Source organism: Eleutherodactylus coqui, chromosome 4, assembly GCF_035609145.1.
Source record: "Eleutherodactylus coqui strain aEleCoq1 chromosome 4, aEleCoq1.hap1, whole genome shotgun sequence".
NCBI classification, from domain to species: domain Eukaryota; kingdom Metazoa; phylum Chordata; class Amphibia; order Anura; family Eleutherodactylidae; genus Eleutherodactylus; species Eleutherodactylus coqui.
Window position 1 is genome coordinate 264824853 of NC_089840.1, and position 13844 is coordinate 264838696.

Consider the following 13844-nt stretch of genomic DNA (forward strand, 5'->3'; position numbering starts at 1 on the left):
TAACTTCCTGATGTCGTACAAACATGAAATTTGGCACAAGCATTCTTTAGGTCTTAAATAGGAAAAGTAAGGCGGTCACAACTTGAAAATTCAATGCTAAGTGCAAAAGTATTGGCACCCCTGTGTAATGTACCTAATCTAATTCTCTAACTTCCTGGTGTCATGCAAACATGAAATTTTGGAACAACCATTCTTTAGGTCCTAAATAGGAAAAGTAAGGCTGCCTGTCCACGGGCGAAGATCTGCCGCGGGATACCACTGCCCGGGAGCAGGAGCCGACAGACAGATCTCCGCTGTCAGCCTATCTGACAGATAGGCTGACTCTGACCACGGAGAATCGCGATAAATTCACAGCATGCTGCGATTTGCCGTCTGTGAGCGGAGAATCGCAATGATTCTGAGCTCGTGGACAGGCGGGAAACGCTCTCTATAGCAACACTATGTAGAGCTTTCACTGCGTTTCCCGCGGCCGGATTATCACCGTGGGGAACGCAATTCAAACTCACCCGTGAACAGGCACCCTAAAGGGGTCACAACTCGATTATTCAATGCTAAGTGCAAAAGTAAGTGGATTCCTATGTAATGTAACTTCTCGGTGTCGTACAAGCGGAAAATTCTTGGCGCAAGCATTTTTTTGGGCCTAAGTAAGGAGAGTGGGAGAGGTGGCACATTCTGCAGAGGGACATCAGTACATGCAGCCTGAGGAGAATCTAATGCTTCTCTATGTGTATAGATATTTTATTCCTTGGTTACTCTAAAGTAACCTTGACTTCATAAATTTTCTGTGCAAGCAACACGTAAACAGCTGTAGCAAATTAACTTGGGAGAGGCAGGTATATCAGCTAGTTAGGGCATATGCGCTACTATGCTCGCCGCTACAGAGCATAGCTGCGCATGAATGTTTTTTTTTTCTCAGACTTTCTCGCCATAGCACGCGAGTTTGAAAGAAAACAGCGAGAAGATAGTTCCTGCCCTATATTTCTCATGCGTAGTATTAACGGGCGAGGATATCGCTAATGAAAACAAAACGATTGAAATCAATGGCTTCGTTTGGCCCGTTATGCGGACGTGATTATCACAGCTGCATGACCGGATTAAATCACGCCCGCAAAACAGGACGAAATCATGGTCGCACGTTTAGATCCTAAGATGTATAAATATGAGATCCATGGGATATTAATGCCAGATAGGTGGGGGGCGCACTTCATGGGCTACCAACTACTGATAGAATGGGGTCCTATATCCTCCATTTACAGATTTCCCTGTAGGAAAAAATGGAGAAGTGGCCAGTTGTCTCCATTAATGCCTCAGGGCTCCTTCACACAAGTGTATTTTCGCACGTATTTGCTAACGCAAAATTTGTGTGCGCACTATGCAGAAACAGAATCCATTAATTTCAGTTCATTCACATTTCCATTTTTTTGCACGTGCAAGAAACGCAGAACATGCTCTATTTTGTGTGCATTTGCGCCCCAAATGACCCCATAGAAGTTTATTAGGAGTGCGCAAATGTGCACGCAATGCACAAACGGATGCACGAAATACGGCACAAAATTGCGGAAAAAAGAACACATCTGGACCTCATTAGGCCAAAAGGCCTTTTAAATCAGGGCGGGGTTGTAATGCGCACGCATATGAATACGGTAGTACTTGCGTGCGCGAAAAAGTACAGTACAGTGCGCCAATAATCACACAAATCAACCTCGTTCTTAGCGCAAATATGTTGCCCTGAGGCATGCAGATTTGCGTATACGCTCGTGTGAAGGCGCCCTAAGGCATTTACATAGTGAGCCTACAGTATCCCACAACATTATATACTCATCTAGCCTAATGACTGTATACGGCACCCGTCGGCGGAGCACGGTAGGAGTTTCCTGACAGAAACAAAGAAATTGTCAATTTTTTCCTAAAGTTTGAGACTTCACTGAAGGAATGGAAGCACAAGACAAAACGGTTTGGGGTGAGAAAGTAAGGTTGTGGTGTTTAGCGATGAGAAGCAGAACTTGCAATTGACAAATGGGTTGAATCGTAAGATCTTCCGTTTCAATCCATGTCTATGGATGCAAAAAGTGAGGCACCTTCCTTCTCTTCAGCTGCTCCCCTGAAACAACAACTCTACCGAAACAAAGAAAACGCTGGTGTGAACTCATTGAACTGTTCAGCACCGAACTGGCGCAAATGTCTATCTATCTATCTCTCATATCTATCTATCTATCTATCTATCTATCTATCTATCTATCTATCTATCTATCTATCTATCTATCTATCTATCTTCTATCTATCTATCTATCTCATATCTATCTATCTATCTATCTATCCCATATCTATCTATCTATCTATCCCATATCTATCTATCTATCTATCTACCTATCTATCTCCTATCTATCTATCTATCTATCTATCTATCTATCTATCTATCTATCTATCTATCTAATATCTATCTATCTATCTATCTTCTATCTATCTCATATCTATCTATCTCATATCTATCTATCTATCTATCTATCCCATATCTATCTATCTCATATCTATCTATCCCATATCTATCTATCTATCTATCTATCTATCTATCCCATATCTATCTATCTATCTATCTATCTATCTACCTATCTATCTCCTATCTATCTATCTATCTATCTAATATCTATCTATCTATCTATCTATCTATCTATCTATCTATCTATCTATCTATCTATCTATCTATCCCATATCTATCTATCTATCTATCTATCATCATTTCATATCTCTCTCTCTCGTATCTATTGATCCCATATCTATCTGTCTATCTCACTCATATCTTTCTAATATCTATTGATCTTCAACTATCTATCTATCTCTCTGATACATATCTCTCTCTCATATCTATTGATTCCATATCTATCTATCTCTCTAATATCTATTGATCATCTATCTATCTCATACCTATCTAGCTATCTATCACATACGTATCTATCACGCTCATATCCATCTAATAACTATCTATCAATATCGTATCCATTCTCTATCTTTCTGTCTCTCATATATATCTCTCATATCTATCTTATCTATCATCTCTCCATCTATCTCATATCTATCTATCTATTTCATCTCTCTCTCTCATATCTATTGATCCCATATCTATTTATCTCTCTCATATCTCTCTAATATCTATCGATCTATTGATCTTCATCTATCTAGCTATCTATCACATACATATCTATCACTCTCTCATATCCACCTAATAACTATATATCAATATCATATCCATTTCTCTATCTGTCTGTCTCACATATATATCTCTCCCATATCTATTTCTCTATGTGTTTGCCTATCTCTCTCATATCTATCTATCTATCTGTCTATCTATCTATCCTATCTCCTATCTATCTATCTATCTATCTATCTATCTATCTATCTATCTATCTATCTATCTATCTATCTATCTATCTATCTATCTATCTATCTATCTATCTATCTATCTATCCTATCTCATATCTATCTATCTATCTATCTATCTATCTATCTATCTATCTATCTATCTATCTATCTATCCATCTATCTCCTATCTGTCTATCTATCTCCTATCTATCCTATCTCATATCTATCTATCTATCTATCTATCTATCTATCTATCTATCTATCTATCTATCTCCTATCTGTCTATCTATCTCATATCTATCTATCTATCTCCTATCTATCTATCTCCTATCTATCTATCTATCTATCTACCGTGTTTTCCCAATAACAAGACAGTGTCTTATATTAATTTTTGTTCAAAAAGGTTTAACTTTTTTACATATATAGCTGCCTGGACACTATTTAAATTGACTTTTTAAATTAACTGTTAGCAGGGCTTAATTTTGGAGTAGGGCTTATATTTCAAGCATCCTCAAAAAGCCTGAAAAATCATTTTGCATCCTCAAAAATTCAGGAAAATCATGCTATGTCTTATTTTCAGAGTATGTCTTATTTTCAGGGAAACAGGGTATCTATCTATCCTATCTATTTATCTATCTATCTATCTATCTATCTATCTATCTATCTCATATCTATATATCTAATATCTATCTATCTTATATCTATCTTCTGTCTATCTATCTATCTATCTATCTACCATATGGTTAAATGTTTTGCACTTGTACTTGTAAGTTGCTTTAAAGCGGCCCCAGTTGGAGGGCTGAAACTTTGCTGCTTGGTGTGAATAAATACACTGATTACTATTTACTAGACTTGGATGCGCTGTGTGGTTTCGGAGTACTTAACGGACCTGGCGCGGTCGTGACGCTGGCACTCCTCTACCTCGGACAGTGCTGCTTTTGTTTGCTGTCTGTCTATTTCATACCCCGGTATAGGTAACATTTGTGCCAGTGTAAGTGCGACACAAGTATTAGCAACCTGCTTTATACATGTAGTTTCTGGCAACATTTCCATGTACCAGACTGAAATAATGTCAGCTACAAACTGGAATAGGGTTTAATTATAATTTATGCCAGCTTCTGGTGAAATTCATATCAGATCTGATGAGCCGCGTGTGCCCATGACTCCTAACGCTATGCCCACCCACTTCTTCAAGTAGTGTTGCCTAGTGTAAAGAGTCATAATTCGGGCATCTGAGCCAAAATTGCACCTTTTTCATGTCAGAATTCAGTTATGAGATGTTCCATATGCCCCGGAATGGTAAGACAGCTGGGGGGCACTGACAGCCCCTGTCGGGACGGCATTAGTGACCCATCAGGCTTTCCCAGAAACAGACAAAAATAATAAAGAAATTCAAATTGTTCAGCACAACAACAACCCACATACAAGATAACGCCCCCCTCTGGGGCAGGAATTGGCACCCCACCGCCCGCTTTTCCCCCTAATCTCCTGGTTTGACTACACGATTATGTCAATACAAAACATCTACAGGACATGAAGTATTTGTGGAATTCTGTGGGAAGAAGCGGCGAGCACGATATACTGGGCGCTTTATTCTAAGGGACGTACGAGCCCAATGTGACACCCCTTACCGGACCCTTAGAAAGGGGGGCATTTACCAGGGACACTACGTCAGTGATTGTGCACCCAGAACGAAATATGCGCAGGAAGCTCTGGAGAGATACATTTCACTTACCATCCTATGCTGACCCAAAAGTGCTGACTGCGCAAAATGCAAAATAGTCACTGACTCGTAGAGGTAAACAGGAGGAAGAATAACAAGCAGCTCCAAGATAATTACTGCGTAGTAGACTGTTGTCAGCATCCAGTTATAACGGCATGTAAACACAGACGAGTTCAACATTTCCACCTTAAGGGCAAAAACACACGGCCGTATGCACAACTACGCGCGCTGCTATGGAGCGTAGTTGCGCATGAACAGGGGTTTTTTGGACTTTTCAAACTCAATGCGGGGAGATAGGTCCTGCCCTACTACATTCCGGAAAGATGGGGCAAGTCCTATCTTTTCTCGCCCGTACTATTAGGCTCGGTTCACACAGCGCGGATTTGCCGCGGAAATTCCGTCCAGAATTTCGCTGCGCCCACTAATCCCAGGATTAGCCAGCCATGTGGACAAGATTTATCAAAAATCTCGGCCACACGGGACGGCCAATCCGTTGCGGCAACGCCGTCAGAAGCCGGCGCTGCTGCGTGGCTTCCCTGGCCGCAGCATGTCTTTTTTTTTTCCCATGGCGGCCATGCTGCTCTCTATGGGAGCGCCGGCCACAACAGAAAAGCATGCGGCCAAGCCGCTCCAAAACCCGCGACTAAGTGCCGCAGGTTTTGAAGCAGCGCTTTCCCGTTGGAAATGTTGCGGTTTTTTGCTGCGGCAAAACTGCAAGATTTCCGTCGGGATTCCGCCCTACGAGAACCCAGCCTTAATAGGCGAGAATTTCGCTAATGAAAACGAAACACTTGAAATCAATGGTTTGGTTTCATCCCGCGTGATTATCTTGCAAACTACCAAAAGAAGAACAGGGATTTACATAGCTGTTGTCTTAGGACTTCGATATATATAGCACCCAAGTTCAAGACATGCACATGACAAGCCATTAGCACAAATTATGCAAATTATGATAGAACCAGAATAGAATACTAATTACAGTCACTGCCATGCAACATATAGCAGTCCAGCGGATGACGGACTCTGCGCTGCAAAACTACAACCCCCATCATGAATAAAGGTGGGAGCGATCTCCTTTTAAGAGCTGTACTCAGGTAAACCCACATGGCAAGGAAACATTTGAATACACTACTGATCCTCCTGGAATAAAGCTGGTTGGATATTGGCTGGAAGAGGACATGTGACTTTTTGATTGGTTATGCATTAAATGCAGCTTTTACACCAGGCTATCCTGCAGTCATATTGATGAGGGTCTGTACCCAGCAGGCTGGATGCTCCATATCACATCTGGTCTTATGCTCTTGGTATGAGGTTCTGCAGACTCTGCAAAGAATGGCATTGTGTGCGCTGATAGTCACGCCACTAACCTCCCTGTCCAACCATTACTTTATAGAGTACATTCTCACTGAGCCACTATTGGGCTCTGCATTCTAGGCATGAGGTTCTGCATCAGCTGTGGTGTGTGAATAACCTATGCCATGCGGCAATGAGGTTGTGCGTCAGCTATGGTCTGTGAATAACACTAAAGTGCCATGTAGGAACGAGGTTCTGCATCAGCTGTGGTCTGTGGATAATACTGAATTGCAATGTAGGAATGAGGTTCTGCATCAGCTGTGGTCTGCACATAACCTATGCTACTGTATACCCTGTAGGAGTGAGGTTCTACATCAGCTGTGGGATGTTAAATAGCACTGAGCTGAGCTGCCATGTAATAATGTTGTTCTGCATTAGCTGTGCTCTGTGAATTATACTGAGATGCAATGTAGGAAGGAGGTTCTGCATCAGCTTTGGTCTATACATAACCTCTACTAACTACTGCATGCCATGTAGGAATGCTGTGCTGCATTAGCTGTGGTCTGTACATAACCAAGTAGTATTGTATGCCTTGTAGACAAGAGGTTCTGCATCATCTGTGGTCTGTACATAACCTCTGCAACTGTATGCCTTGTAAGAATGAGGTTCTACATCAGCTCCGATCTCTACATAACACTGAGCTGTCCTGTAGGAATGAGGTTCTGCATCAGCTGTGGTTTGTGGATAAGACTAAGCTGCAATATAAAAATGAGGTTCTGCATCAGCTGTGCTCTATACAAAGCCTATGGTACTGTATGCCATGTAGGAATGAGGTTCTGCATCAGCTCCGGTCTGTACATAACACTGAGCTGTCATTTAAGGAATGAGGTTCTGCATCAGTTTGTATATAACCGATGCTACAGCGTGACTTGTAGGAATGAGGTTCTGCATCAGCTGTGGTCTGTTCATGAAACTGAGCTGCCATGTACTGAAGAAATGATGTTCTGCAACAGCTGTGATCTGTACATAACCTATCCTATACCCTGTAGCCAGATGATTCTGCATCAGCTGTGGTCTGTACATAACCTATGCTATACCCTGTAGCCAGGAGGTTCTGCATCAGCTGTAGTCTGTACATAACCTATGCTATGTCTTGTAGACATGAGGTTCTGCATCAGCTGTGGTCTGTACATAACCTATGCTATGTCTTGTAGACATGAGGTTCTGCATCAGCTGTAGTCTGTACATAACCTATGCTATGGCTTGTAGACATGAGGTTCTGCATCAGCTGTGGTCTCTGAACATTCCTACATGGCAGGTCTAGGTTAAAGTTCAGCATCATCAATAGTCTGTACAGATCACCGTGTTTTGACTTGTATAAAAGTGGTTCTGCATCAGCTGTGGTTCGAACATAACCCATGCCATGCTTTGCAGGAGTGAGGTTCTGCAGCATCTGTGGTCTTCTACAGATAATAGCACTTAGTGTATCGTTTTATTAAATCAATGCACCCACTGACATCCACCCACTCATCCTCTATTCTCCTCCCTTGCAGTCATGAGGTTCTGCATCAGCTGCGGTCCTATGCAATCCCCCCACCTCCCGCACAGATACTATTTCCCGCATTGCAAACCCGTCCAAGACGTGAATGAAGTTCTTACTTGTGGGCTGCTGTGCTGCGCTGCGGGAGCTGTCATTACACTGGAGCAGCTGCTTCTGCACTGCACTCCCCGGGGCCGGCACTGCACTCCGCTCCTCTGCAGCTGCTGCTGCGCTTCATTTCCTGGCCAGTATTACTCAAGCAGAAAGAGAAACAATCCTCCCATGTGCTGGATGCCAGAGCTGAGCTGTAGTGCTGGTGCCCTCCAAGGATGGCAATGCCCAGCCTGGTATCACCCTGCAATTCTATACCATCCTCATCCTCAGTGCACAGGAGGTGTGCGTCTCCTGAACCAGTGCACTGCTTCACAGGCAGCCTATCCCCACACACTGGATGGGAGCAGCCTCCTGCATGTGTGATTGGTTTCCTTCTACTGTACATGTCAGTCAAGTGCATGAATGGGAAGAGCCTTCCCCTCCTCCTCCTCCTCCTCCTCCTCCCTCCCCTCTGCTTCATCTCACATCCTGCGCAGTCAGAAGTTAATTCCTATTCTCTTTTGGAGTTTAACCATAGATGGATGGATAGATGCTAGATAAAATATGAGATATGTCATTAATAGATATTACATAGCTAGAGAGAGGAGATAGTCAGATGATAGAATAATAGTTATGAGATCTATGGAATGTATAACTAATAGACATTCAATAGATACAGTACTGTGCGGAAGGGTTAACCATTTATTTGTGTCAATTAACAAAGTGAGGAATCGAAATAAAATCAATATTTGGTGTGACCACTTGGAACTGGTTGAATGGGCACAGGGATTGTTACAATGGTGCCACCTGTCTGTGGATGATGGACAATGAGACAGTTGGTGCTTGTTAGAGAATCAGACGTTTCTCTCTACTGTTGGTCCGTTGTGAGCCTGGTCGCCTTGTGTGCCCTCCCGTATCCACTGGTACAAATACCTACTAACTGTCTCATCAGAATGGCACAGGGGGCGGCAATTCGTTGATATGCCCATCCAACCTCTGGTATTCCAATAATGCACCCCTCTCAGACTCTGGTGACTGGGAGAAATCTCTTCAATTGCGTTGTAGAGGCGTCTGGTGGTCAACAAGCTCTACGCAATCGGAAAAAGAGATCCACTACACACAAGTAGCCTCTAAGAGCCTTTTTAAAAGCCTGCTTTAGCGCACAGGAGCATATATAGTATATGAACACTAGCGTTGAGACCCCATGCCTGCGTGCTAAAGCAGGCTGCGGAGGATTCAACATTCCTTGTTAGGCAGTGAGCGGTACATCAGTAGAGACATAGTATACACTGACTTGCAGGAAGCAGAATGCCAAGAATGGACGCTACGGCCGCCTGCACACGGGCGGAAATCCCGCGGGATTTCCACCTCTCAAAGCCTGCATTGGATTGCGTTAATAAACGCAATCCTATGCAGACAGCCGCGGTTTTGCCGCGCGAAATATCACGCGGTAAACAAACCACTGCATGTTCTATTTCTGTGTGGGGCTTGCACAGAAACGTCACTCACCCGGCCCCGCAGCCGGCACATGAAAGAGCCGGGGCCGCCGGGCGCGGGTGAGTACGCGCTCGTCCCTGCAGGCGCTCGGGTCGGATCTCGCGGCGAGAATCCTCGCCGCCAGATCCGACCCGCTTGTCTGCCAGCGGCCTACATCACAGGAAGAAAAGAATCCGGCCGGCTGGAGGTGACCCAGGGGACTGGAGCAGCCAGAAGAAGATCACTTTTTCCCCCAGATGTCTATTCTATGGGACTTTTTAATGTTAAATTCGCAACGCACCAAAAACGGCAACTTGCATTTTTGGTGTGTTGCGATTTTAACATTAGAAAGCCCCATAGACATCTGGAAAAAAAACGCAGCGAATTTGCACAGTACTGTAGATAGATATGAGATAGATAGATGTCACCATTATGGTATTTACATGTTTTGTTACTGATTTTCCACATTTGTCTATTTATGCAGCAATAAATATCACAAGCCAGAAATAATACTGAGCGCAGCATAAAATCACATCACAAGTTTTTTGGGGATCCCTTTCAGTGTGAATCGACATAAGATGGGAAAATCAAGCACAATGGGATCCTGTAAAGAACTCTTCATCAGTTGCTGCACAGTCATGCAAATTGCAGCCACATAAGATGCTGGTGCTCAAACGAATGTGTCTGAACACACCGCTCATCGCTTCTTAGCATAGATGGGCTATAATACTAGATGACCAGTTCCAACGCCATTATCGTCTAAGACAGGGGTCCCCAACTCCAGTCCTCAGGGACCACCAACAGGTCATGTTTTCAGGATATTCTATGGTAAGAACATCTGTGGCAATGTGTGAGGCACAGACAATAATTACATCACCTGTGCAACACTGAGGAAATCCTGAAAACATGACCTGTTGGCGGTCCCTGAGGACTGTAGTTGGGGAACACTGGTCTAAGAGATATAGAAAGGCGAGACTCCAAGGGGTAAAATACCAAAATTGTATCATTGAGTAGTGGAAAACCATCTCCTAGTCAGATGAATCCAGATTTCCGTTGCTCCATGCTGATGGGAGGTCAGAAATTGATGCAAGCAGCATGAATCACTGAACCCTTCTTGTCAGCTGGTCAGAACATGTCAGCACGCCCATCTAATTTGCGGCAACTACAAGAGCCTATCCTGTCTTCATGGGCCGATATTGCTGTAGAATGATTTCACCACCTTGTGCAGTTCTGAGGATCAAAGGAGGTGCAGCACTCTAGTAGATCAGGTGTTCTAATAAAGTGACCTTTAGGGCTCTTTCACACGGGCATCAAAATTGCACAGAAGTTAGATGCACAAAAAAAGAACGGCTAACTTGTGAGAAAATCGTGGGAATGGACAATCCCACAGTCCCGAGTTTAATTAGCAGTCAAATTGCCCATTCACACGATTGGGAGCTGCCTGTTGCTTTAAAAAAAGCACTGCTGTTACAGGAGGAGAGAGAGAGGGATGAAGGAAAGCCCCAGGAACACCCTTCTCCGTGGGCTTCTCTTTATCTCAGTAGAGCTGGAGGGATATCCCCGCTCTGGGGAAAGAGAGGTTCCCCTGCAGGGAAGAAAAAGGAATTCCCCAGCAGCAGCAAGACTGGGGTTCCCCTACAGGGGAGAAAAAGGAAATCCACAGCAGTGTGATGCTGGGGTTCCCCTGCAAGCAAGAATAAGGGATTCTCCTGCTGGGGATATCCTTATTCTCCCCTGCAGGGGAACTGCAGCATTGCAATGCTGGGGAATCCCTTATTCTCCCCTGCAGGGGAATCCCTCTCTCCCCACTACGGGGGAATTTCTTCAGCCCTGCAGAGAAGAAGGAAGTTTACCCAAGGCTTTCTTTCATCTCTCTTTCTCTCCCCGCTGTGGGTATAACCCTTCAGCCTTGCAGAGATGAAGGGAAGCCCCGCGGAGAAGAAGGGGCTTCCCCCGGAGCTTTTCTTCATCTCTCTCTCTCTCTTCCCATCGCAGGAAATCCCTTATTCTCCTTTTGCCATCCGCCTCGCATAGTCCCCCATAGGAGTCTATGGAGGTTTCTGTGCTTTGCACACCAAAGATAGGTCAGGTCCTATCTATCCACGCAGCAGGGAATTTCAGTTGCTGAACTTACATTTTTTTGTGCATGTAAGTTAACTGTGTGAATTCCCGCGTGTGAAAGAGACCTTAAGGCCACCTGCAGATGAGCGGGTCGGATCAGGTGGCGAGAATTCTCGCCGCGGGACCCGACCCGAGTGCCTGCAGAGACGAGCGCGTACTCACCCGCGCCCGGCGGCCCCGGCTCTTTCATGTGCCGGCTGCCGGGCATGCGCAGACCGGAGCCGGCGGCCGGGTGAGTGACATCTCTGCGAGGTTCTGCGAACCCCGCACAAAAATAGGACATGCCGCGGTTTGTTTGCCGTGCGAGATTTCGCGCGGCCAAACCGCGGCCGTCTGCATAGGAGTGCGTATTGTAATGCACTCCTATGCAGGCTTTGAGCGGCGGAAATCCCGCCGCGGGATTTCCGCCCGTGTGCAGGCGGCCTGAGTGTACATGTATATGGAATATCCCACTCTGATCCACTGTAACGAGCAATGCTGACATGATCAAGACAGGTTTTCAAAGTTTTGGATGTAAACAATGAACGATTCTATTCACTGACAGAAAGTTATAGGAATGCAATAGGAATAGAGATGAGCGAATATACTCGTTTCGAGTAATTGCTCGATCGAGCACCGCGATTTTCGAGTACTTCCGTACTCGGGTGAAAAGATTCGGGGGGAGGCGTGGCGGTGCGGGGGGTAGCAGCGGGGAACAGGGGGGAGCCCTCTCTCTCTCCCTCTCCCCCCTACTCCCCGCTGCAACCCCCCCACTCACCCATGGCGCCCCCGAATCTTTTCGCCGGAGTACAGAAGTACTCGAAAATCGCGGCGCTCGGGCGAAAAAGGGGCGTGGCTGAGTAGGTTCGCTCATCTCTAAATAGGAACCATAGATAGCTGTATTTAGTGAGGCAGGGAGCGCAAGGATTCTGAGCCTTGTGTTGGGAGCTCTGCCTCCTGTGGAAATACATTAGTAAATGACAGGTGATATTTAGTGTACATTTATTGGGAAAAAACTAAAAATATGAAGTGATACATTTCTGGATGCAACAAAAAACAATGTTTCTACTCTAAATATAAAGTACTCATTTTGCTACATTTCAGTAACATTTGTGTTATATTTCAGGGTTATCTAAGAGTAGTGACCTCTAGAGGCACACTGCTGTCATTACAAGAATCTGTTTTCAGCCTCATAAAATAAATGGGGTGTGCAGAGTTTATTGGTTAATATGCAGAATAAATCATAGAATGCAGTAAAAACATGAATTAACGCACACATAAAACGTATCTCCAGCATGTCGGTTCAGCAGTGAACTCCTTCCCTCTTGCAGAAGTGAACTGCCTCCGATTCCCTCTACAGGGCAGAATTCCCTGTGTGACAAACTTTGACATAGATTCTGGCTGAAGAAAGGTTCTGGCGCTGTACGGAGGACCCGGATGTAGTCAATAAATAAATGTGTTATTGGAAGACAGGTAGCAACGCGTTTCTCCTTCTATACAACGATATGTTTTACATGTTTTTTTTAGTGATTTTACCAATTGACAGTGGGATAGTGTTCTCTGTTAGCAGTCATGTGACCCTCTCATGTCACCCGCTGCCTGGAGCTCTCTGTAATTGGCCAGACAAAGGTGCCGGTCCGGTACAGAAATGCGTTACCTTCTGTCTTCCAATATTAAAATGATGTATTCACTACATCCTGGTCCTCCTTACAAGGAGCCAGAACTTTTCTTCACCCGGAATATACTCCTAAGTGGAACTTTTTCTGCCCCGTGAATGCCAGAAGCTGCTGCGGCGTTTATTCAGTGCTTTCATCTTGTTGTGCTGCAGCACAACCTCTGGAGACAAAATTTTCCTATTTCTCTACCTGGCTTATTATTTGGTTCCCTCAGTCCCTATGGTGCGCCCTTTTGCTTAATTTGTTGCACACTTCAAGCTAGGACTGCGACACAATAGCATTTTTTAATTCGTGTGCCGAAAAAAAAACGTCTGACACATGGACAACATACAGACCTATTAAGCCACTCTCACACATGCTCTTTTTACCGCACCTTTTTGAATTGGTACAACACAACCTTTGATTTCAACGGGGCCTCGCAGACCTACGCTTGAATGTGGCCTTTTCTAACACCGCGATTTTTGAGTGCTGCCTTCTCTATTTGGTGTGTTTTCACGCCTTTTAATGCACTTTATCACCCATCACAATGATGGCATGCTTTAAAAAGCGCTGTCAATGTGATTGAAAATGATGGTAAAAATTGGGG

At 44.5% G+C, this 13844-nt stretch overlaps 1 protein-coding gene across 1 annotated transcript in view; it reads right to left on the reverse strand.

The window, feature by feature from the left end:
- Nucleotides 1-8349, reverse strand: part of PTPRE (protein tyrosine phosphatase receptor type E) — a 189013-nt gene extending 180664 nt beyond the window's left edge. The window contains exon 1 of the mRNA XM_066601224.1: nucleotides 8033-8349. Coding sequence (XP_066457321.1) covers nucleotides 8033-8068 — 36 coding nt within the window. The 5' untranslated portion in view covers nucleotides 8069-8349. The remainder of the gene's footprint in view (nucleotides 1-8032) is intronic.
- Nucleotides 8350-13844: the final 5495 nt, after the last annotated feature.